General features: G+C 37.1%; 1 protein-coding gene across 5 annotated transcripts in view; it reads left to right on the top strand.

The window, feature by feature from the left end:
* The window catches only part of NEK1 (NIMA related kinase 1), a 43,982-nt gene extending 31,571 nt beyond the window's left edge, over positions 1-12,411 (top strand). For all 5 annotated transcript variants that reach the window (XM_066548269.1, XM_066548266.1, XM_066548268.1 and 2 more), the window contains 12 exons: positions 96-164; positions 243-474; positions 1,506-1,658; positions 2,318-2,503; positions 3,084-3,204; positions 3,407-3,489; positions 4,406-4,623; positions 5,187-5,341; positions 6,187-6,398; positions 8,440-8,573; positions 8,852-8,984; positions 10,861-12,411. In XM_066548269.1, the coding sequence (XP_066404366.1) occupies positions 96-164; positions 243-474; positions 1,506-1,658; positions 2,318-2,503; positions 3,084-3,204; positions 3,407-3,489; positions 4,406-4,623; positions 5,187-5,341; positions 6,187-6,398; positions 8,440-8,573; positions 8,852-8,984; positions 10,861-10,874 (1,710 nt within the window). In that variant the 3' untranslated portion in view covers positions 10,875-12,411. The remainder of the gene's footprint in view (positions 1-95; positions 165-242; positions 475-1,505; positions 1,659-2,317; positions 2,504-3,083; positions 3,205-3,406; positions 3,490-4,405; positions 4,624-5,186; positions 5,342-6,186; positions 6,399-8,439; positions 8,574-8,851; positions 8,985-10,860) is intronic.
* The last annotated feature ends 13,582 nt before the right edge of the window (positions 12,412-25,993 follow it).

Below are 25,993 nucleotides of genomic sequence, written 5' to 3'. Positions count from 1 at the left end.
ATTGGAAAGGTTTTATTATGTCTATTACTATTCTCAAGATAATTTTTTTCTGACATGTTCTTCTGCTTTCTATTTCATGCTTCTGGGACTTAAAGGATGAACATGTAATAACTGCTCTCCAGGAGTCTGAGGAGGAATTAAAAAAGCCAGATTTTGCAGTACAAGTATGTCAAATTATATAGTGTCATTTAGGTATCCTTTCAAGAAAGGCACTATTTTAATACATATGTTGGTCCTTTCAGAACAAGAGAGAAATTCTGAGAAGATTAAATCAAAATCTTAAAGCTCAAGAAGATGAGAAAGGAAAAAAGGAGAGTAAAAATACCTCTGAATCAGCTGGATCTGAAGATGGTAAGGAGCAACAAGGTGACCAGCCACTTCTGGGAGATCGCAAAAAATGGGAATCTGGTGCCTCTGAGTTGGTCGTTCCTCTAGCTCAGCTGTCAATGGAAGATTCTTTCTCTGGAGCAGAGTGTAAGTTATTGGGTTTTTTTGTCACTGTGGTATTACTAAATCAGTTTGCCATGTGTAGTGTGTGTTTTTATAAACCAGGTACTCTTTATTATTATCATCTTGTTATCAGTTACATGTCATGCACTTCTAAAAAGTGGGTGGTTATGTATTCCCTTAAATAAGGAATAAGGCACAGGCTGAGTAGTTAAAAGTCTGCAGGAGATTCAATAAATAATTTCATAATTTCAACAACAAACAGTTACATAACTAATAAAAAAGTATTTAAATATATGAAAGATTCTTATTTAACTTGAAAATCCTGTTGTGTTATCAGTAGTGAAAAAACAACTGAGGGTTTTTCTTGATTTAGATCTGTAACTTATATTAAGCCTTTCTTAGTGTTTTCCTTCCTTACATTGAGATTGTTATTCCAGATTTTCCACTTTCCTTCTCTGTTTTTTTTGTTGAAATCTCTTTTTCCTGGTTTCACTATATCTTACTAAAAGTCTGTTTTACATTGTAGAAGGAAATAATCATTGAGAATGTGACAGACTTGCATCTTTGCATAGTGGTTTTATAGTGCTAGAATCAAGAAACTTTTTTTCTCTCGTTTTCTTTGGTGCTTTGTATCCTGTTTTCCTTGGAGGGAGAATTAACAGAAATAAATGTCAAAGGATAGCAAGACGAGAAACTTTCTCGTTTACCATTTCAAGTAAAGTTCAAGACCATTCTGTGCCAATGAAACATTTCTCATACTGCTTTCTTTTGGAATGTCTGAATTTCTGAAAAGAGCTGCTGCTGCTGCTATTAAGTTGCATATGTCAACTGATATTGAATAACTCTGTTATTGATTGGAATTGGCAGAAGAAAAACTCTAGATAAGCAAAGTCTTTGGGCTGTCTGATTTGGGGTGAGGTGACCTGAGTTCTGGCTTTGTCACCTTTTTAGTTTTAAGTTTTGTGGAGGTTGTTTGTTTGATTATTTATTATACAGAAAATGAATAAAAATTTCTAATTTAGAAAAGTTTTCTATTTGTGTTTGTGTCCCAACAGGTCAAACTCTGGGAGAAGTAATTAAGTTAGATATTGGTGAACCTCACAGGAAAGTCTGGGGCAAAAGCCCAACTGATTCAGTTCTGAGGATCCTAGGAGAAGCAGAGCTGCAGCTGCAAACTGACATCCTTGAGGAACAAGATGAGATAAATGGTAAGCACAGTGGGTAATTATCTGCACTGCAAGTGTAGTGACAGTTTATCTACGGAGAAAGATTTTGAAGTAATAGAAGCATATTCTTATACTCTCTCTTGCTTTCTACTTCTGGGTGTTGCCTCAATTCTGAATGTATGCACAAGCTGATACTGGAGGACACCAAAATATTTCAAACTCAGTGGAGTGGTAAGAAATGAACCAGGGTGTGCTGAAAGGAAAGGATCTTCATTTCGCTGAAAAGTCTTAAACTTTGCCTTTTAATAGAAACAATCCTATTTTTTGGAAGGATGTCATCATCTGAATATTTCATTAGATGCTTCCTGTAACTTTGTTGCTAGCATGTGACTTACATATCAGTTGATTTTATTTCATTTTTTCTGCCTGGTCAACTCCTGCCCTTAGTCCTTTGTGAGGACAAAAGGACTTACATTTATTCCAAATATAAACTTGTACTAATGATAACGTAACATAAGTAATTAGGATTTTAATATTTCTAGCTGTCTTCTTTATATAGTTGTACTAAAAGCATGCAAACTTTTTTTTTCTGTTTTCCTTTAAAAAAACAAAAATCCCCAAATTACCTTATTAGCCACATTGCAGTTTATTACCCAAATATAGTAAAACACTGTTTACATAATAGAATCGTTTTCTGTTAGGTACTGCAGAACTTCTTGAGGGAGATCATCAGTCTTTATCAGAGGAGAAGGAAGAGAAGACTTTTTCTCCTGTTGGAACTCAGTCTGCATCACCAGTTGGTGTTACGAAGTCTGTCATAACTGTACCAGAAGAATCTCAAAGAACTGGACCCACCTTGGTGCAGAGCAAAGCTATTATGCTGGATGGTAACTCATTTCATCAGTAATTCTACTTAAAATCTGTTTATTGAATGCAATAAGTGAAGTAACGATCCTGTATACTTTTATATCTTCCCATAATTAATGTGCAGATTTTTATCAACACATTTTAGGTAGGACTAGGTGCTCTCTATGCCTGTGTTGTAATCGGATTCAGTAATGTATTTACTAGATTTCCTGAAACCTTTTTGTGTGCTTATAGAAAACTTAAGAGAACAAGTAGAATTCCAAAGTGCTTCAAATTTTTTGTTGTTAATTTGATGGGGTTTTGGTTTATTTCTCCCCATCAATTGTGCTGGAATCTTTTCTCCTATGATATCAGCATCCTTTTGATCTGTGGGGGCATGTTGCCGAGGTTTTTGGAAGACATGGTTCATTGGAGCTTTAAGACACTCTTCTGGTATCAGAAAAAAAACAAAACTTTTAGCTCTGGGATTACAAAACTTCTTCTGTTTCTGCAAAATTATTTAAGATTAAGGATTTAAGTGTAATCTTAAAATGTATACTTCCCCATCTTTTTGCTTGATTGGAATTAATTTTTAATGAGGTAAATAACTATTAATTTTAGAGCCTGATGATTTGGAAGCAGAGGTGCTGGAAGAAATGGAAGATAAAATGCACCCAAGTAAGGAGAATAAGGAGTTCCCTAGCACTGTGAATGAAGTGTGGGTAAAAGAGAAAGAAGATGTGTAAGTACTCTCTTCTGACTTCTCTCTCCAGTTCAAACAACTGAGCCCTAACTGAGTTTTATTTGGACATGTCAGTTAAAATTACACTTAGCTAAAGCTTCATTGCTTGCTGCTATGTTAGTTCTACTGCACTTGATGACTTCAATAGATTAATGACCATTTTTTACATGGCATTTCCCCTTGATGTGATGTGTTATAATAGGGCACAACATGACAGAATGAATGGGGCAGCTTCAGAGAAAGAAGCACTCAACAAGGTGCAACCACAGAAGGAAGCTCCAGCAGGTCAGTGCCAGTCTCATGTTCCATGGCTTGGCAGTGTGGGGTGCTTGAGTTACCCCTCCTCGCTTCATTAACCCCAAATGAGCAAGTTTTTATTCGCTTCTTCAGTTCCTACTTCTCAAAAGGAAATTTCTGATGGGTTAGGAAGACAAGTTGTGGGTATTATGTTTGTCACTTTGGAGGAAACCATGTTGCAAGAAAGCTACACTGTGTATAGATCAACAGGACAGTGGCCCATACTGATGAACATCAACTTTCTGAATGTTACAGCTTTTTCACATGAATATTTAGGATGTTATGAGATCTGATTATTTACTTAATAGAAGTGTTGCTTTGTTTATACACATTTCAAATGAATACTGAGCTGCAGCTCAATGTTTTAAGTGGCTGCTGATGACAATATTTTATCTTTATTGCATAGAAGAATTGCTTGTTCTGGGAGGTCTGGGAGGTAACTTCAGAAAAAACATTGTCAGTGCTGTAAAGTATCATTGGTGATACTCTTGCATCTAGTTAAGGGTGGCTTAAGCAAACTAGATAGGTTTTTTTCCCCTGTTTGGGCAAATTATATTGAGATAACTTCAAAGAGATCTAGTATAAGGTGATAAGCAATGGTTGAAAATGGATGACACAGTATCAGACATGGACTGGATAATGAGAAAACAGAAGGCCTGAGAACAGAGCAGGCTATAGCTGAGGGTTGTATATTCTCCAAAAGTTAAAATGTGAAAATTCACATTGTAATTGCACTTAATAAAATGATCAAAAATATTTTAATACTTTTGAAGTGCTATCTACTTTTCTCTTTTATTGTATAACAGAAATTAGTTAGGTAAGTTCCCAGCAGTTACCTTTTCTTTAAATATCTTGGGGTTTTAATCTGGTTGGATTTGTAACAGACTTTCTTTTACCACATCAGAAACTTGTTCCAGTGACTCTCAGCAAGCTGAACTCTTATTCCAGAGGGTAATACAGCCCACAGCTGTACCAACAGCCTCACCAGTTCTGTCAGCTCAGTCTTCACAGGAAGAGTCTTTTGTACCTCGTTCACGTTCCATATCACCAGCAAGAAATAAAGGCAAAAATTCCTTGTTGATTGGACTTTCTACAGGACTTTTTGATGCAAACGACCCAAAGGCAAGTTTAAAATAACAAAAAAGAAATACTTTTTTGTTCTATAGTATTATTCTTACTTTCTTATTGAAGTTGAATGAGGCCAGAAAGATGGCACAACTCTTTCAGCTGGTGTTTGTATTTGTCAGGCTATGTCTGCCCTGTAGTTCAACTGCACTGTGCTCATGATATCAGCAAGTCTCATGCAGCAGTGAAAGTCTCTGGTTTCACCATTCAGCAGTCTATGTTCCAGGTGTTTGTGGAGGAATTCCACTCTTTTTCTGAGACATTACTGAGGGAGTTCATGAAGACATTCTTAACTTGCCCTATCTGCTTTCTTCCTATTGTGCAGTCTTTTAGAACGATCACTACCTTGCCATTATAAACAATCACTGAACAGGGCAGCAAAAATATCTTGTCATTTCTGCCAACCAAGTGATTTTTTCCTGTAGGATCCAATCTACTAGCACAGCTTCTGGCTGTAAAGCAGGAAGCCTGAAGAACAGTGAAATCTCATTTTAAAGTATTTTGTAAACTCAAGCTGTCTTTAATATTGTTACCAACCAAGCTTTCTATTGCCTTTGTAGATGTTGAGAACATGTTCACTCCCAGATCTTTACAAACTGTACAGAACTTTAGTTGATGTTCCCAGTGTAGCAGATGTGCAGCATCAACATAATCTTGAAACAGATGATACAGAAGATGAGCAAGCCAAAGAAGGACCCTCTGACTCTGAGGACATGTGAGTGTATCAAGTTTATCAAGCATTTTAACAGACATCTTAGTTCAAGAATGTTTTTGGTTAGACACTGTTATACACACTATACCAGCATGGAGTTTTTACCCAGATTTTAAATATTTTGTATTGGATCACCATTTACTTTAAGTCTTGTTCCAGAGAATTGAGAAGCTAATGGGGTACACTGCATACAATAGCTATCTAAATTTCCTTCCCAAAATCTATCCAACGTCTGTCTGGTGTCTGCAACTTGCACTTTGCTCAAGCAATTCAAAGTTGATTGCTATTTCTCTTCTAGAACTAAAAATTTCTTTAATATTTCCTTTCTTTCTGTGTTCTGGGAATCTTGCTCATTTATCTCCTCTACTGTTTAATTAGAATGTTCTTCAAGTCCCTCAAAATCTGACCCTGGAATTGACTATTCCCCCCAGCTTTGATAGTCTGGTGTATCTAGTCTGCTTAGATCTAGATCGTATTTTGCTCCAGACACATTTTTATCTGGATTGAAAATGTTATATTTGCCAGGGTTCTATAATAGTGCACAAATAGAAGGATTTTGAAATTACCTTACTAATAAGGTTGAATTGAGGACTTACTATCTTTTTATGAGACTGTGGGATATCTGTTTATTTATTCCCTGTGTGTTGTATGATACAAAGGTATTGATGCTGTAGTCATATTGGACTGAGGTCACAAATAGCTGGGGGAGGAGGGTGGAGAGTGTCTCTTTTTTTCCCCTCCAGCTAGACTGGCTTTTCAATTTGCTGCTAACAAAAGAAATGAGCTCTTTCTACAGTGTTTGTCTTGCAAAGTATTAATTATATAAACTTTATATCACATTCCTTTAGTATGTTTGAAGAGACAGACACAGATTTGCAGGAGCTCCGGGATTCAATGGAACAGTTGCTTAGGGAGCAGCCTGGTGAGGAACTGAGTGAAGAAGAGGAGTCGACTTTAAAGGCTAATGCCATGGAATGCATAACAAATGGTACTGAGCTGGATGAAGGAGATGAAAATAACCCCAGCAGTGAAAGTGCTCTTAATGAAGAATGGCAGTCAGGTATAATTTCTGTTATACCTGTTTTATAAGTTAGTTATCCATGTTAAAAATTCAGATACAGAATAATTTTTTAGCTTGGTTAACTTATAACAAAGTAAAGCTCTAATTGATAATTTTTATACATAAGTTTAAAAAAAACCAGATTATATTCAGAGGTTCTGAGTGTTAAGGTCAACATCTAAGGGACATTGCATGTTGCAAATTAAAGCTTGGCTGTTTGTGGAGTAGGGATGGTAAGGGCCTTTTTCTCTAAATTGTCTAAAACTTGGCTTCAAGGAAGATCAAAGACAGAATGCATTGTATGTCTTGAATAATTCATGGCTGTAAGTGTGAAAAAGAAATAGCAATTGACATGACTGGAGTATCTGGGATTCAGCTTAAATTACAGTTAAGTAATTTAACAGGCAATCAGAAGGAACATGAAATTGTTCACCTTGTCCTTAGCCAAAATTAGGTATTAATGCAGTCAGACTAGAAGTGAGACAGATAAATTAATTACCGATTTTAGCATTTTGCATTAGCTATGCACAACTTCCTGAAGTCTCATTTCTGTATTTTAAATTCTTCTGGAAATGGAAGTATTTTACTCTTGCTGGAAAATGAAGTGCAACTAGAAATATAGTTATGAAAAGATGCAGAAAATCAGTAACTCATCTAAAACAAAGCTTTTGTGTACTTTTTATTGAAGAAAATTTTCAACAAATTGAACATCTAATAATACATTCCAATAATTATTTTAAGGTAAAATAAACTTTGTTAATGTCTTTAATTTTGTGGCATGCTGATGTTACACTGATTACATGCAACACTATCTGTATATCTGATTCTGCTGTTGTTGTAAGTGCTGGAGTTTAATACCAGTGTCCTACCTTCTAGATATTCTATAAGAATTTCAAGTTTCATTGTTGGGGCAGGGAGGAAGGCAGGGCAGCCTTCAAAGGGTGACAGATAGAACTTGAGACAAAATCTGTTCAAGATCTAGATGTTAAATAGAGGATTAGAAATAACCTAATGGGTTTTTAACCCATATACAACTTTTTATTTTATTGATACTTTCTTATTGATTTGACTGTTGATACTTGAATGAAGGATGTGATTTGGCCAGGACTATACCTTAGACTAGTCATATATAAGAATTGCAAGTAGTAGAGTTCTAATACTACCTCATGAAGTCTGTGATCCACCAGGTAATAGTATTTAAAGGTTTGATATACACTCTGAAATTTATGAAGTTTTTCCGTGGGAGACAAGTTCTCTCCAAATTTGAATGCTTATTTAAGAAAGTATTTTTTCCTGCATTTTACAGTGGAATTTTACATGAGGATTCTGTCTTGTATTTTTTAAAACATCCTTTTTGTTAGATTTACCTCGTTTTACCATTACAAACCTATTTTCAAGGTTTCTGAAGCCTATAAGCAAAATTATCTTGATTTCTCTTCTGTATGTTATTGCACCACTTGGCATACTTAATTTGCTACACAAAGGAGATGCACTTATAAAAGAACAAGGAACTCTGTAGCTAAATTAGTACTGGGTTTTTTAGACTTGCTCCATGGAACAAGATGCATCTCAGGACAGAAAGCAATGGATGGGTAACATACATGTCCTCATTTTTTGCTAGAAGACAGCTGCTTCATTAAGGAACTCCTTTCCCTTGTGTGGGGCAGCCACCAACCTTTCATGAGTTTCACCTCAGAAATTTATAGAGTGGTGGTATGGAACTTGACCTACTTTGCTAACTAAAATTCTGCTTTAAGACCATACCATGTTTTCCTTCAGGCTGAATACCCCTATGGCTAATTGTCAGAGTGGGGATTTCGTGGGGATAGCTGGATGCTTCCCATTTGGGATTCAGGATTTTTTTTCAAGAAAGAGACTATTCCTATTTTCTTGCACATTGTCAGAACATCTGCCAACATCATCCAGTGCTCCTGAGCTTACCTGTTTTGTTGCTTTTAAAGGGTATTTGTTTTAGAGATTTAGAAACAACATTAAGAATGTAGAACTGAGGGGGTTTTACTGTTGTTTTCTTTCTTTCTAGATAATAGTGATGGAGAGATTGCCAGCGAATGTGAAGAATGTGATAGTATCTTCAGCCATTTAGAAGAGTTGAGATATAACCTGGAGCAGGAAATAGGCTTTGATAAATTAATTGAAGTTTATGAGAAAATAAAGGTTTGTGGAATAAGCTCAAGTGGAAATATTTGAAGAAACAAGCACCTAGGACTGTTTGCTGTGCCAGTTAACTAATTACTTTGTGTAACTAGAGTAAAAGGTTTTTCTATAGTCTTTTAATCTGTTATGGCACACTAAACTATTATCAGAGAAAATGTCTGGCCAGTGGATTAAAGAGAAAATCTTCTGGTTTAACCATGAATAGCATTTAATAGATTTGAACTACTTAATTTTATAACCATTTTCATTTTGGCAACATGGTTTGTTCTTTCCACTAGGCTGTACTTGAAGATGAAGATGAAAATATTGATGTTTGTTCAACTGTAGTTCAGACTGTTCTTGGAAATGAACACAAACACCTGTATGCCAAAATACTTCATCTGGTAATGGCAGACGGAGCCTACCAAGAAGGTAATCTCAATGTGTCCTGGCAATTATGGGTTGTCTTATGTTCTTTCTTGGTCATATACAATATAGGTTCTAATATACTTTTAAAACATCATAGTATCACAGAGTTTACAAAATGTCTGTGTTTTGGTATATTGATTGACTAAGTTAATTAAAGTTGTCCACAAAGGTTATTTTTATTCCTGCAACAAAATGTGGCAAACTTTGCTGACTACTCTGATTTAACAGAATTTGCATGTACAGTCAACTGTAACAATAATTGGCCTACAAAAGGTACAAATTAATGAACTTTTAGCTAAAGTAGTATTATGCTTTCTATAATGTTACTTTTAATAGGTTGCACCATCACTCCTTTTCTGAAAATTTCATGGAGCTCTTTATCCTATAAGTAGCATTTTTCAGAAGACCTTGATGTGTATGTACCATCCATCTTATTGGGTGTCTCAGTAATACATGAAAATAATTCATTTTGCCCTGGACCCCTGCCCAGCTTAGCAGAGGTTACAAGGCAGATGGATGTTGCTCCATCTTTCAGAATCACGCTTATGAGAAACCACACAGACCACCATCAGCAACAGAATGGTTTTGGTTTTTTTTTTCATTTCTCTCATGTCAGTAATTTCATTGCAGTTATGTATTTTTAGATTTCTAATGGTGAAAGTCTTCACTGGAGAGGAGAAAAAGAAGAAATCTAAAATTTTAGTTTTATAGTAATCAGAAGCATCATATATTGGCTTTAGAAGTATGTGCAATGATCACTATTTAATGCATTTCAATTTTCAAAAAAAATATTCTAATGTATGTTAACCAATAAGTACTTTCTGCATCTTTTAAATTCTTTTACAAATGTGTTGCATTGGTAGTGCAAGGTCAAGTAGGGGTACAGCTTTTTATGACTTTTATATGTGAATACTTGGGAGGTGTCTTAAAGCTAGTTAGAAAAACATAATAGTTTTTTTTTAAATTCTAATCCAAATTACGTTTTCCCAATTTTTTTTCTACTGATCTAGAACTGCTAGGTAAGAACAATCATTTCCATGTTGTTTTCATGCTGTGTTAGACAACAGTGACAGAGAAATGTCTGAAAATTATTTTTCAGGCACAATTTCTTGATTTAGTGGCAGATTTGGAAAGATGCACTGCAGTAGTCCATTTTTCAAGTGTCCAAAAGACTGGCAATGTAAAATTATAGGAAAATGGTTACTATAGTGTCACCATTTTCTTTTGCTTGCTACTCTGCTTTAAGGATAGTTTAAAATTAGTACTAAGAGACTTAAATGAAAATTTGCTGAAATATTGGTATATAATTTATAAGCTGTTGTCTGAGTGAATCCTATTAAAAAAAAAGCTGACTTTCATCTGGCAAAATGCTGATTAACAAGTGGCTATTTTATTAGATTCAGTTCTAATTCTGTATTTTACAAATTTGTGGTAGCATCCAAAAATGATAAGAAAAAGTAATTCTATACATTTCAGACACTTGAATTAAAAAGTCCTATGCTAATAGGGGTGAATAGAGGACAAGTGACAGAATGATCTTCATGAGCTTCTGTCTCAAAAGTCTTATACTCTTCAAATAAGAAATGTTGGGAGAAAATCTCTCTTCCTCTTTCCTAAGAGGATTGTTCTAACTGAAGCAGGCCACTTGAGGTGCAACTATCTTAAATTCACTAATCCAAGCTGGCACAATTTTCAATATTTGTGTGTAGCGCTTTAAGGCAGCTTTGGTCATGGTCACCTCATTGGTGACAGACTTAGTGTATTCTTGTGTTATTGCTTACCCAGTTGTGGTTTCAGATTGTTTTGTAACTCTAGCTTCCCTTGTGTCTGTGTGTGTCTCCGTTTCACAATGTCTCTCCCCCTCTTCTGCTTTGTACAGGTAATGATGAATAAACCTGACTCAGGAAATTTTTAGTGCTTACTACACACCGGTGTCCAAGGTCCGCACAGCTGAACAGCAAATTGTAGTGGAGAATGTGACATTGAACAGGAGAGACAAGACTTCAAAAAAGAATGCTGATTGTATGAAAAAGAGAAAAAACATGCCTTTTAAACTGAGATATCTTTAGAGTTCTCTTGTGTGGATTTGCATACGTGTTCCTTAAATATTAGGTGCCCAAAATTTTAAAAAAACCCACACCAACCAACCAACAACAACAACAAAAAAATCAACAAAACCCAAAAACCTCAACAAACCAAACAAAAAAACCCCCAAACCTGTAACCTCTCAAATTTCAAAAGAAACAGAGAAAGAAATACCTGTATATATTCTGATACAAAACTGAGACCTAGAATTAAAACAGAATTTCTGCCATATGAACAGATAGCTGGTATGGTTGAACAGTTAGAAGCATTACTGTGTTGTGGAAGTACTTACATCTAACTATTCACTACATACTTCAAATAGCTTTTCCTTACACCTACACAAAGAAATTGCTTTGTTTTTATTGACCCTCATGGATTTTTAATAGTATCTTAGTCTAGTGGTCCAGTTCAAGCATTTCACTTTTATTGTATTTTGAAGCTGAAGGCTTCTGTCACATCTGAAATATCTTGATGGTGTTTCTTAATTAGGGCAAACTGCTACATAAGTCATCATTGAAATATCTGGGGATGGGTTGGGATTGTAAAATCCATTTGGACCTAGAATATTTTCCAAAATTTTTCTTCTTATTTTTCTTCTTCCCCTTTCCTATCCCCTTCCCAAAAGTCCTAGTTGTTTACCACTCTTAAATTTTGTAATCTGGTCAACGATGATGTACTACACTGTTGAACTGAAAAGGGGAGGGGGTTTGCAGTTTGGCCTTGAAGTCTGAGTGTTCTAGTCATTGCTCCAGCAGCCACAGGGGAAAATGAAACATTGCAGCCACAAGTGCTGTGTAATACTTCACATCTTCTGGCTCCTGTATTGTACAGCTTGGTTTCCACCACCCTACAAGCAAAACCAGGTTTCTTCTGACACACATTTTCTCATTCCTTGTGTCGAAGCAGTGCTATACAGGGCAGACATTAGGGATTCTGTTGTTTTCCAGTCATCATCTCTGCATCAGCTTTACTGATTTATCCATTACAGTAAGTCTCTTGTTATGAATTTGATGAACTGTCAAACTTCCAAGTGCCCTATTGAAGAGAAATTGGTTTGGTTTCTTTTTTTTTCAGCTACAACCAGTCTCAATCTAAAACTGTCAAAACTTGCTTTTCCACAAAGTAAAAACAAGTATATCTATATATATATATTTATTGTTTAAACTGTCAAAATATGTATATGTTTTTTGTATAATTGCTTTATGGTGTCATTATTAAAATTTTGCCCACTGAAAAGGGTTAAATTTTTTTAGATACCAAACTTACTCTAGTTCAGCAGTATCGTGGGAATCTGCGGTGAGAATAAAATTATTAATAATAAGAATAAAAAATTGCCTTTAATAGATTATTCTTTATATCCTTATTTCTTTGATAAACACCTCTTAGTTTATCTGATGAGAAACTATGATTAGTTCTTGGAAACAGTGTTGGTTCTGGGCTATGCTGCTTCTTTTCTCATGCCTTTTCCTTCATTATTTCCTTTTTCTTAACTTCCCACAGTACACTTTTTACCAGGTTTCTCATCCATTTCACTTTCCACTGCTGCATAATCTATTCAGAGAGATGATCTTCATGAGCTACGTCACTCATGACTTTTAGCAAATGCACCCTAAAGACTGAATTATTTTCTTTTTTCAGGTTTGATTTTTCAAGTCATACTTTGCCCATCTTTTGGAGGAAGGGAGGACTCAAAACCTTTAGATTTAAGATAATATAGAATAACTGTATGGAAACAACAAAATGCACAACTGGTATATTCTGTCCTCTAGGGTTTTGAATCCTCTTAAGGTGTGAAGTTAAGGATTGGGCCGTGTTCACTTCTTTTAAATTGAAATCGTGTCATTATTGACAGTCTTCATTTCTAATGCAGTTTACTGGCTTCCTTCTGGTGAGAAACATGGCATAAGCTACAGACTGCAAGATTTGAAAACAGAGCTTTTTACCAATTAATAATTTGAAGAATACATGTAGATAGTGGACAGCTTTTTAAGAATAATCTTCAAACCTGCCACTCAAGACTGAATATCCTTGAAATCCCTCAAAAGCTAACTTAAAACTGACACAGTAAATAAGTTTGTCAGCAAAAGAAATACTTTCATCTGAAATGTTAAATCCATATTTAATGTATTCTATAATGACATCAAGAATGGTGTGGCTGCAAGATAATTAATTGGTCTGTATGCAATTTACTGAAATTAGTTGAGCATTTGGCTTGTGTTCATATGACATTCACCTTGAAGAATTTTCTGTTGTAGTTCTAGTAGCAAATTGAGATAGGGAATGGTATTTTTCACACAAAACATATTCTGTGGACTATGTAACACTGATGTCTCGGTCTTCAGACTTGCTTCTTGACCCTTGAAGCCAACTCTTAAGTTCAGTTGAGAAAAGTTTTAAAAAAACCAAAACCACCAAACAAGGAAAAATCCATCAGCAGAAAGGAGTAAGACCCCCAGCAGTGAGCTGCTTTGAGCTGAATGGGTACAGTACTCTACTGGGAGCACTACTGCCTAAAACCTCCTTTGAAGAACAGAGCTTAAAGAGGGTTTTGTTCTTCAATTTGCTGAATTCTGATGAGGGCACATTTGAAGTTACTACAAGAAGAAACTTCAGAAAAATGTGTTACCTGGTTGGGCAGCGTGAACCAAAGCAGAGCCCAGGTTTTTCTGTGGTCTGGTAAGTGAATGGCTGATTTAAATCAAGTTCCAGTCTACCACATTCCTAGCAAGGCTCTTCGTGCTCTTGAGAAATCTGCATTGTTTATTAGTACTTCTGTGTCCCTCTTGCTCTCATGTGAGCATAAATGCTGTATGTTTACTCAAACATTCATTGTTCTAAAGCTTCAAAACTTTGCCCGAATTGGCAGGAAGGTAGAGCTGCGGGTGTTGTGCCGGCCCTGGAGCCGCCAGGTGGCAGCGCTCGGGCGGGCGCCACGGCCCCGTGCGGCTGGAAAGGTGCGGCCGCCCGGCCCTGGGGGTCCTGCGGGGCGGACACCGCGAGGCTGAGCCGGGACGGGAATTCGCAATTTATTTATTCCCTTGTACAAGGTCTTTTTCTGAAAATACCCATAGATACAGTTCTTTGTCTGTTTACAAATCTTTACATTCTTTTTCCTGGAGGATAGGAGAATATCCTGAGTTGGAAGGGACCTACAAGCATTGAGCCCAACAATCACAAACCATGAACCTGAGAGCATTGTCCAAACGCTCCTTGAACTCTGGTCACTCTGTAACCACTTCCCTGGGGAGCTTGCTCAGTGCCCAACTACCCCTTTTTCTAATATCTGACCTAAACCTCCCCAACACAACTTCAGGCCGTTCCCTCAGGTCCTGTCACCGGTCACCACGGAGCAGAGATCAGTGCCTGCCCTCCTCTTTCCCTCACAAGGAAGTTGTAACTGCAGTGAGGTCTCCCTTCAGTCTCCTCCAGACTGAGCAGACCAAGTGATCTGAGCTGTTCCTCGTATGACTTCCCTTCACAGTCCTTCACCATCTTTATAGCCCTGCTTTGGATGCTCTCTTATAGCTTTATGGCAGGGTATGTCCAGTTTCCCCAAATGACTAGATGCAAATTTAAATAAGATACAACACTTTTAGCCCATTTGAAATGTATATTTGGGCTCAGTATAATCTTCCCCTTTGCCAGAGGCTGGGGGGTAGAAGCATGCCCTGACTAAATTACTGATTTGACTTCCGTCTACACTAGAAGCACCACATCAAAGCTCAAATAAGGCTACACTCTACATAATTTTATTAGCTATGATAAACCAAAGACAAATATAGAAATTTAACTTTTCAATCCTTTTAAATGTTTTTTTCAAATAACTTTGTGCTTTCTCAAGTCTTATTTTACCATTTGTTCATTCATGAACCGCATAGACTCAAATTTAGCGTGAAATAGAAATCAATGGTTACCATTCCTAAAACATTTTTTTGCCATTTTTATCATAGCAGTTTAAATGGAGCAATTTGTATAGTTTAAGTAGTAGTTTTAAAATCCATAAAGAGCTTCCTGTAAATTAAATTTGTGTGTTAATGCAATTTGCACTTCAAATGCATTTTCAAATTGATATGTTTTCCAGCTGAGCTGATGAGTTCATCAATTCAAATTGTAGCGCTTAGAATGGTTGGCTTGTGCAAGAGTCTTGAAAACACTTCTTCATCAACTAAAGCCTTAATTGAGCTGCTTCCACAAAGATATATTAATTTGCATTTTCTTGTGAGACACGTATATATACGTATATGTGTCTGTGTATATATATATGCATGTGTGTGTGTGTTTATATGTATGAGTTCAGCTGCTGCTCCTAAATTGCTTGCCTTGAGCATCTCTGATGTGGTGCACTCTTCCAGATTTTATTTCCAAGATGTTTTTAAATGAAGATGCAATTTAGCCAATTCCATTCACTCTCTTTTTAACAATACAGTTTAGAGAATTCACAGAGCCAAAGACTTGGAGAGTTTTTTCTATGAGCTGCACAACACAAGCCAAAGCCATGGGCAGGTTGCAGAGTGGGAATACTCCAGCATTTGCTTAGTTTCAGGATGGCTGTGACAGTTCTTTCCCAAGTCATCCCTGAGGTTGACTGTATCAAGTGTGAGGCTGGGGCGTTGCATGATTCACTTCTGCTTGGCTGATGGATGTTCCCTTAGGGACTGAAGTCAGCCAGGAAAAAATACAGTTCAGATTTAAATAGGACTGTGGCTTGAGCTGATGCAGACATGCTCTGAGGAGAAGAGAACCAGTAGGGTCTTTGACATTCCCTAACTTTTGCTGTATCCTGCACGCAGTCCTGACAGTAATATCTCCCCTAGGGGAAGGGATGAAGTATGCACTTTGGCTGTGTCCTTTATGTAGAATAAAACTTCCCTCAATTCAAATTGTAGGCTAAAAGACTGTGGTTCTATCTCTCTTGAAAAATTTTAAATCTCAAGCAATAATGTTCAGGGATGCCATACTTTCCTCCTATTGGCATCCCCATCAGCAGTCAAATGTTCTGATTGTTGTTTGTTTTATTGCTGCTACAATTATTCTGAATGCTATCAGAGAAGTTTTGTAAAACTAAGGTATGTAGCCTTTTTCTGAAGGGATTGATTTGATGTGGATAGAGAAAGGACAGAAAACCTGAGGTGCATTAATGATGAGCCACAACTCTGTCTATTGTGGAGCTCTACTGACTTGAGCCCTGTTTAAAACTGCTTTTTCTAAACTGCTGTTGCTGTTATATTTCCTCTAAATTCTGTTTCTTTCTTTGTAAGGAAGTGTTTAAGAAAAGACTGGACATGACAGTTACTGCCATGGCCTAGCTGACATGGTGATATTCAGTTAAAGGTTGGAGTCTATGATCTCAAGAGGTCTTTTCCAACCTCACTTATTCTGGGAATTTGTAACAATTCTTGATAAAGATGTCTGAAAGATAGAAATAAAATGCAATAATCTGCCATAATTATAGCACCTTGAATTGAGCCTTTCCCACTGACATTAATTTTGATAACTTACAGAGCCATTTGGAGTATTTTAATCCTCTTCTTTAAACATTGTAAGACGAACCTAAAAGATTAAGTCTATGGCAGTGGAGCTCAAAAGCATATATTTGGACATAACATTTGTCATACTTTTATATCTTTTAATTATTATAAATATGAGTGTACTTTTTTTTATACTCAGTAGTTTAAAGCCTTCTTTAGTAGACCTGTATATATTGTTACATATATGAGAATTATTTCAATAGCACTAAAATATCTGATATGATATTTAGCTTAGTAATATAGCACTTTTTTCCAGCTGTGGAAAAAGCCTGATTGCACTAACCTCTGTATCCAGTTCCACTGTGGCCTTTAGTACATTAGTTAATGATCACAATGCCCTGAGTAACCTAACTCACTGTGTTCACTTAATACTGCTTTGTCACCTTTCCTCAGACGACCACTATTGCTTTCTCTACATTGGACAATCCTCTTTGTCCAGAAACTTCAGCAAATTCTCACTCCACTGACCATGAGGTCAAACATTGCCAGGTGGGAAAGGAAGCACAGCTCAGTCCTGGCCCACAACCTTTGTTAACCAAGCAGTGATACTGTAGTAACCCTTTTGCTCAAATCCATAATGGGCAGACTTTCCACCACAAATCCCCAGTATCTCACTGTACGTAGCAATAGTGGAGCATGGATGAGTGCTGTATAATGCCTCCTTCCTCCCAGTAAAATTAAAGAAAGCTTGAGTCAGATCCCATTGTGGTTTGTTAAGCTTCTCCTCTTCAGCATAGTCTGTTCTTTCCCTCTGCTGATGATTATCAGGACCAGCAGAAGGAAATGTTCGCCCACCCTGATAGTTGGGCACGAAGCAGAGCGTCATTGATGAAACTGCTGAGAAGATGGGTGTGAGCCAAGGCACCAGACTCTGAGCTGCACTTGGTGAGGATATGAACACTTCTTCCATTCTGCTCATTCTGCCACAGTGAACACAATCTCCATCAGAAGGATGGGATATAACAGATGGAGCTATAACTTAAACCACTTTGTAACAGTTCCTAAAGCTCATCTGTCAAGGATGGTGCCAGACTGCTTGTGCAGTGTTAGTAAGAGAAATTTATGTATGAACATACCATGTGGAATAGGCCTGCTGAGGAGCAAAAGCTGTGTAGCCTATAGTGTTTATCTTGCATTAATCAAGTTGTAATGTATTTACTTAGCACTATTTTTGTTTTCACTTGCTGGAATAATCCCCACAGATATTTTATTCTACCTTATAGCAGTTAAAAAGGTGAGAAATGTATAACTGAAATAATTCACTAATTGTGTAATTTTGTGGCTTATCACACAATAAACCATGGGGGTTTTTTAGAAGATCACAATAATCCAAAGTATGACACAGGTCAGATCACTTCCTACAGTCACTAGCTTTAATAAAGCTATCTATGACACTTCAACACAGGTATTTTCAGCTGAAATTCAGAAGACTGGCAAGATGTGGGGTGTCCCCTATCCCTCCATTCTGCATTTTACCATTCTTAGTGGTATCTGAAGAATATGTTGCTCACAGCTACGCTGATGGTCATGGAAATTGCAGGTACCTCATTTCTGGAAATCTTGATGCTTTTGCAGTCTTAGGGAACTGTATTTTCTTGCCATAGGATAACAGAGAGGTCAGAAGGCTTTGTGATCGTTGGCCAGAAGACTGTGGAATAATAGAATGAACTGGGGAAAAAAAATGCACTGAAAGCATCTGGGAGTTCTTGTGCATACTAGACAATATATTCTATACTAATTTTCTGTGGCTAAGTTTACTGTTACTGAGGCCTAGAAGTAGCCAAATAAAACAGCAGGGAGGCTTTTTCTATGTTTCTTTTTCTATGTTTCTTGCCTCCATTTCTCACTAACATTTTTACATTTGCTCACTCCCTCTTCCAATGGAAGCAGGGGGGAAAGTGCTGAGTACAGCACTGACATGAAGAAAAATACTGAAGGAGGTAGCATGGAGGCCATGGTTTCAGCCCTTCTCCCTCCTTTGTCCAGGAGAATTTCGGTGACCTCTTGACACCTCCCATGGGAAACTTTAAATTGACAAGGGTATTTGCCAAGTAAATACAAAAAATAGCATTAAAATAGTATTGTTTCTGACTTAATCCTCCTAAAGTCAATGCAAGTGAGTTAAGTTCCCAGAGCAGCTATAATGCACTAACCTCAATCTTGATGGCTGGGTATGTGAATGTGTATCAGGACTGATTAAAAAACACTTCCAGGCACTCACTAATAGACACTGGGGAAACTGAAAATAACAATGCCAAAAATTAAGTTACAACTTACTTCTGGCTTGTGCTGGTATATTGGTTAAATCTAATACATTTCATGTTATGCAACACTACCTAGAGTCAAAACATTAATTTGTCCTATCAAAACAAAGGGGAAGGCATTTCATGTTCATTATAAGCTGATTGGTTATTCTGCCGTGTTTTTGCTGGGGTAAGCTATTCAAGAATGATTGTTGTGACTCTTGGAAAATATTCTGGCTTTATTATAAGCCAGTTGCCACTTTTTCCTCTGAAATCTGAAATAGAGAAACAGGAGAGTATGTTGTACCTCAAGTGTCTCCATACCATACTCCCCCACACCCAGAGAATACATTTACTGCCCAGTAACACTTGCTGATCATTATTAACTCTGATCCTGCTTGTTAATAGCAGGATTAATAGTAGGATTAATTCTACTCCAGGAGACAGGTTGCTAAACTGGAGATCTGTAGTTTAGTACTTGGAATTGTTCCTTTGCTTCCTCCCCAGTATATTTTTTAATTGACCCTGTAGAGATAAATACATCTGTGCCAGTCCTTGCCTCGTTGGCCTTACCTTCTCTTATCTTTCCAGTCTTTTTTGCCACAAGTTGCCAAGTCTTCCATGTATGAGGTAACTGGGCCTTCATGTTCCCCATGCCTGTCATATAGAAGAGGATCAGCACAATAAATCCCATAAATAAGAATGTTTCCAGGAGACAATACCAGAAAAAATGCTCACCAGTATGAACTAGTATGCAGTAAAAGACCTAGTACATGCCATTTGCTGACAGTTCTTTAGAGCACAGCTGCCTTAGCTATATGTAAGGACTATGATGTGGATTAAAAAGACATCAGTTTTTTAGCACAGGTGTGACCTTAGAGAAGAATTCTGGTAGAACTGCATTAGCAGTTTGCAGGTTTTTGGCACACTTACCCATTGTCAGTGCCCCAGTCCATCCACACACAGGGTTGCTGTTTGCATTTTCTGGGACACGTGGGAAAACATTACTCGAAAATGAATTTGACTATAGCTCATATAAAGTGTCTTTTTAAGCGGTATTTAAGGGTTGATTCTTAGCTGGGGGATGGAATCCAGCTGCCTGTTTTCTTTGGCCCCAAGAGCCAGTTTCATGTGATTTACATTTTCAAAGCTTACTTCACAATGAAAGAGCTTGAGGCTTGGTTTTGAGGCATGACGTGGTTTTTTTGGGACTGGGGTTTCTTTTGGTGGTGGGGGCATGCTAGTGAGTAAATATTTTACAGCCCACATTCCTAGCTCTACAAAATCAGTGACTCCAGGCTCTGGGACAATATAAGTAAGCACAAAGGCTGGAATTTATTGCTAGTAATGATCTATGAGATAAGATTTTTCAGCTAAGCCAGTGCAGAGTTCTCTTGCCAGATGTGTGGGAGTGAAAGTGACACAAATCTTAAAAAAAAAAAAAGATAAATCTTTGGCAATCCCAGAGTGATTATATAGCCTTGTAGCGCTAGCAGCCTCAGAGAATTCATTTTGTGTCTCAATGTCCTTATTGACTTAGAAGCCAAGTCTCAAGCTTTATGAAAGGAATCCAAAGTCGTGCCATGAATACTCCATAAATTTATCTCACTTCCTTAATCTTATTTTGAACAAAGATAGTTTTGGGGTCCTTTTTCCTACATTTCTCTGTTTATAAAGAACTATGGTAGCAGAATGATAGTGATTCTGCAAAAAAATCACTAGGGAACTTGTCCCATTCCTCCCTTACTTTCATCCCAATGTAATTTAAAACTTTCCTTCATAGTCAAGCTACATCATAAATCTTTGGTTTTTGCTTCCAAGATATCACGGACAAAAGCATGCTATATGGCTGGTACACAGATCACATCCAAACCTCTGCCTACATCCTTTCACAAGTGTACCAGAAAATGCAGAGAACCAAAGCTGAAAAGGAGCTTCTGAACCTTTTAGACAACCAAGAGGCCTAATTTGTGCTAATGGGCTGCAACTTTCCTTGGAGCTGAGGGTACATTCCAAAAAGGGACACTAAAGTCAAAGAAAATGTTTTCCCTTGTATAAGGATACTGCTTTACTGCTTTGACTAGTTTGGAATTAAAATGGTTGTGCACTTTAAATGCTGTAACATATTTAAATTTTTTATATCCTAGTACACAAACTCTTACACAATCTATCTCATCGCTTATGTATGACACCGCAGCAGAACTGTTCAAGTGTGGCAGAGATGTTTGAAAAGTAAACATGCTGATAATCCTACTTGCCTGTCACTTAGTTCTGCCCAGCAGGCACTTTTAGTAAGAAAACGCTATTTTAGGGAAATAAATCTCTCTGAAAAAAAGCTAGCTGTGCATGCTTTTAAGAGCTAATATGACAACTTTTTTTTTTCTTTTTTTTTTTTTTGCAAACTATCAAACTGTTGCAGCACTTGAAATTCTAAAATAACTTAGTTTAGAATTTAATCTTCTTGTAGATTTTGCTGTAAAAACACATGAATTTAATGAAATTCATGAATCCATGAATCATGAATCCATGTGACATGGAAAGATATCACATATTTATCCTGGAGCATCTTACCAGTCCCTGCTCCTAAGTCTGAGAATGAAACAGCTACAGCCTCTCCTGGGACAAAATCCAAACCAACTCTCTCTGCAGAAGAGATGCAGATGAAGGGATTATGGTACTTTTCAACAGATTGCCTGATTTGGACAGTAGGAGGAACTGCAGGACTCATCATAAAACGACAGGAACCACACTACAGATACATTATTGCTACACATTTGTCACACTTTAGCTTTCACAAAAGCAAAAGTGGTTTTAAAGAGTTAAGCCTCTGTAAATGCACTTCCAATATCTTCTCTTGGAATAAGACACTCAGGATAAGGTGTTTCTTAAGACCTGCAGAAAGTTCTGAATTTTCATTATGTTGCCATGCAGTTACCCAAAGGAGAAATAAAATCCTCTACATCACCTTGTTGTAGAGCCTATGCTCTGAGTTGACCTGAAAATTTCTCATCTAGAAAGACTGAAAAGAATGCTTAATATGCTCTAAGGATTTATTGGTGAGAAAGTATGAATAAATCTGAGGTTCCACCCTGTTACTGACTGGAGGCACCCCAAGGCTTTGGCCATGGATGTTTGATCTTGAAGGGTTAATTTGACTGAAGGACCCCTCTAGATAAAATAGCACAGTATTGTGAATTCTTCCCTGTATGTGAAACTCACTGACTAGCTTTGTCTTCTCACAGGACTTTAGAGAGTGAAGCTGTAGTGTATTTCTAGAAGTAAAAGTATAACAAAAGGCAGAATCTAGGAATTGTAGACCTGACATGATGGATCATCTCCTGAAACCCAAAATCTCCTTCTCTCTCTGCAGCCCAGATGCAAAAGTGCCACTGACTTTCCTTTCCTTCTCCTATCTAAAATTGCAAATTTTAATATTTTTTAATTTTTTTTTTTGGTCAAAAAATTCATGTGCCAAGTATTCAGTCTCCAGACATTTGATTTCTTTCAGACACTTTGGTAATGAGGTGTGGTAATGAAGACTAAGTAAACTTTGATGAATGTTGAATATCCTCCATGATATTTTTGCTTATTTAAAAAGAATTGTTTGGGCCCTGCAACTCATCTCATCTGTGTGTTTGAACACATTTGGGTGTCCAAACCTCCAGACACTTGTCACAGTGTTCCTCAAAGATAAAACTCGACTTTAGTCATTCCAGCTCACTATCACTGGAAGTGGTTTATTACAGTTCTGCCTCATCTCAGTCTAGATTCAGTAACATGATAATTTTAATTCAATATTTATATGTTTCGTGGTTTACTCTTCATATGAAAGAGCTTTACCCTGTGACTGGAATGCAGCCCTTGCAAGTGGGGAAAATACTAATAGCTTTTTAATAGCTTACAATTTGCTAACAATATAGCAAACTATTAAAACAGCATGTAAGCGTTCCAAAATGTCTAGGGCAGTCAATAATTCTAACACTACATTCTGAATCACTTACAAATCTGTGGGACACCAGACCTTAATGAGGCTGGGAGATACCAAGAGCAGAACTGAACACATAATCTGGTATGCTCTGTCCCCACCAGAATCTCCCCTGTGGAGAGAGCACTAATTCTAGAGGAGGAAAGAAGTGTTGGAATCAATTCTGCAGCCTCACAGATTAGGTCTGTAGTTTTTCAGCTGTATGCAAGGAAGGGAAAAGATATTCTGATTTTGGAATAAACTTATTAAGAATGTATTCTAACATTTCTGCTCCTCTTCTAAAATCTTCACAGTTGTACCATCTGGCTTGATTTCTTCAAACATGCATTCTCCTTTGTTTTTCCTTTAACCTCATTTGTAGTAAGTGCAAATTCAACCTTACTGGTTAATGAGATGCAGGCACAATGTTCCCATTAGCATAATGAACATTTAAATCAAGTCCTTGACCAACTACATAACCCAACACCTTATTGCATTTCTACAAGGTACAGCACTGAATGATGCAGCTAGGTTATAGGGATCATAAGCACCCACAAACCCAGCATTTTCCTTTGACTAACCTGGTGGGAATGTCCTGTAACAAGAAGCTCACCCAAATACTGAGTAGTTGTAACATGTTTATTTTTTAATGGCACAGACACTTTTTGTATTGCACATTTCCTCCCTGTGACTCAAATCAAGTTATTGCAATAACAGCAATATGTACAAAGTTACAATCCCAGGTTCACCTTATCAGGGAGAACCACTTTGCAACATGAATGCACAAATGATACTGTTCTCAAGAAAGCTGGATGCCTAGAGCAGAGCATAAAAAATGTACTATTGGTACATTTGGGCTTCTAGTTTTTCAACTCATTTCTCCCAAGTCCTCACAAATACCAGAACAGCAGAGATTCTTCTGTGGCAGGATGCAAAAGCCTTAGAAGTACATTTGTCATTGATGTAGTTAAAACTAGTTCCCAACCCAGAAAGTGCATTAAGGATAGCACAAAACTCAGTTTGCCAGCAAATCAACTGGACAAGTATCAACCATGCTGAGGTCCTTGCTGCTAGAATTGTTGCCAACAGTAACTGAGCTGGATAATTTAAAGCTGGTACTAACTGAAAAAAACCAAAACCAACAACAACAACAACAAAAAAACCCACCCAAAAAACCAAGACAGCAAAGCAAAAACAAATGGCAACCCCCCTTACCTCCCTGAAAAACCTGAAAACAAAACCACAAACAAACGAAAAAAAAAATCAGCTCTTAAATGGAAAAGGAATGAAGCCATTGAAGAACATCTTTGCTCATTTCCACCAGGGACCAAAGAAAGTTGGCCATGGGCCATCCTTCATGATGTGTACTTTCCAATATAAAGCCAGCAAAATCAGTGTGGCCATCAGCAGTAAACTTTCACTAAAGGGATGGCAGTGGGAATTTTGCAGGGCGTTTGAAAGGGGATGGCCACCATATCTCCAGGGGTCATTTTACAAAGAAATAACATTAACCTTTTTAGCTTGAGATCCAAATTGCATGGGAAAGACAGGCTAATGTGGACATTACAAATGAAAAAACATGATCCTTTCTGACTAAATTAACCAAAAAAAGCTTTAAAAAATATTTTAGTACAAAAATGTAGCTCAAAACAAAAAGATGCTTATGAACCTACAAATAAAATTATTCAGACTATGACTGCCACAAGACACTGTTGTGTTCTCTTTCTGATGGGACATAACACATCTTTTCCATGAGTCTTATTATGTTTGAGCCCTTTGCAGTTATCTGAAGACTTTCAGGATGGAATTCACAAATAAATTAATTATGCCTTCATATGTTTATTCTTGCAGGCCTGCATTTCTCTACATGGCACTCAGTTTTGTTTTATTACTTTAAATATATATAGTGCTAACATGACTTTTTCAGGCACATGGATTATCCCTGCTGTCAAGGGTAACAATCTTCAGGGACATTTTGTACGATTAGAAGGAAGATTGGATATGGTGTTGTTCTGTAGTGTGTTAGTGTATTTAGGGCATTAGTTACCAAATGTCTTTATGTTTAAGATTTGAATGTTGAAAAATGTTCAATTCTGAAATATCCCATATTACTTATCCATTAAATTTCCTAAGAAACTAGATGCAGATAACTATAGAGTGCATCTTCTAGCCCCTCTTCCCAATAATTCATTGGCAAAACCTGATGGAATATCTGGAAAGATTTTAAGATTCTAGAGGTTTTGTAGAAAACAGTGGTCATATAAAAATTAATCTAATATTGAATGTCCCTCATACAGCACAGGGTGCAGCAGATGTTGTTCTCCCTTCTTGTGAGCTGCCAACTTATCAATTAACCAGTGCTGGTCAAAGCCAGGAACGGTATAGACTGTCTCACATTTTAAAGACAGAGGAAAACTAAGGGTACTTGGAAACGTGCCAGAAACAGGAATTAATGCAGTAAGGGTCAGTTAAAATAGAAAGTGTAACTGTTTCAACAGAGTGGGCTGAAGACATGGGGAGTGGCCTTTAGGCTGCTCAGTTCAGAGAGGAAAAAGAAGGTATTGGTGAAAGAGGAGCGCAGAGACCACAGAGGGTTTACTGCACTAAGGATGCAGGCACAGAAAAAAGGAAAGAAAATGGTGTTACCAGTTCTTTCTGCTACTGACATTGTCTTTTGCTGTTCTTCCTATTGTCCTTTGCTTCTTCCTTTACTCAACAGCTACCAAGTGAAAAGAAACAACATACATTGGAGGAAAAAAATGTGCCTGAAACCCAGTGACAAAAGTACAATTCATTACACCAAAAATGTGTAAAATACAAACAAATATTAATAGACATTATAATTGTAGAAATCTAGGTGGTTGAGTAACTGGAGGGCCTCATCTTTCAGATCTGTGTTTTTAAGGGATTTTTGCCCTTTGCATCATGTACTCAGTAAAAGTTGTACAAGGAACTAATGAAGTGTGCATAAGGATGGGAAAATTTCAAGAAGTGAGGCCTCCTCACGTAAAGATGTCCAAAGAGTGCAATTCCCTGCTTACAGTTGGTAGCAAGAAAGAATCAATTCTTCAGTGTATCAGCAATTCTGTTCCTTTCAGTGCTGCACCAGAGTATTCCAGGCTCTCTGAGTCAAACACTTCATGCGTAAGAGGGCAGTGGCAGACAGCTGCACACACCCCCACATTTTTTTAC

Source organism: Molothrus aeneus, chromosome 4 (assembly GCF_037042795.1).
Source record: "Molothrus aeneus isolate 106 chromosome 4, BPBGC_Maene_1.0, whole genome shotgun sequence".
Lineage (NCBI taxonomy): Eukaryota > Metazoa > Chordata > Aves > Passeriformes > Icteridae > Molothrus > Molothrus aeneus.
This window is presented reverse-complemented; position numbering and strand designations above follow the sequence as displayed.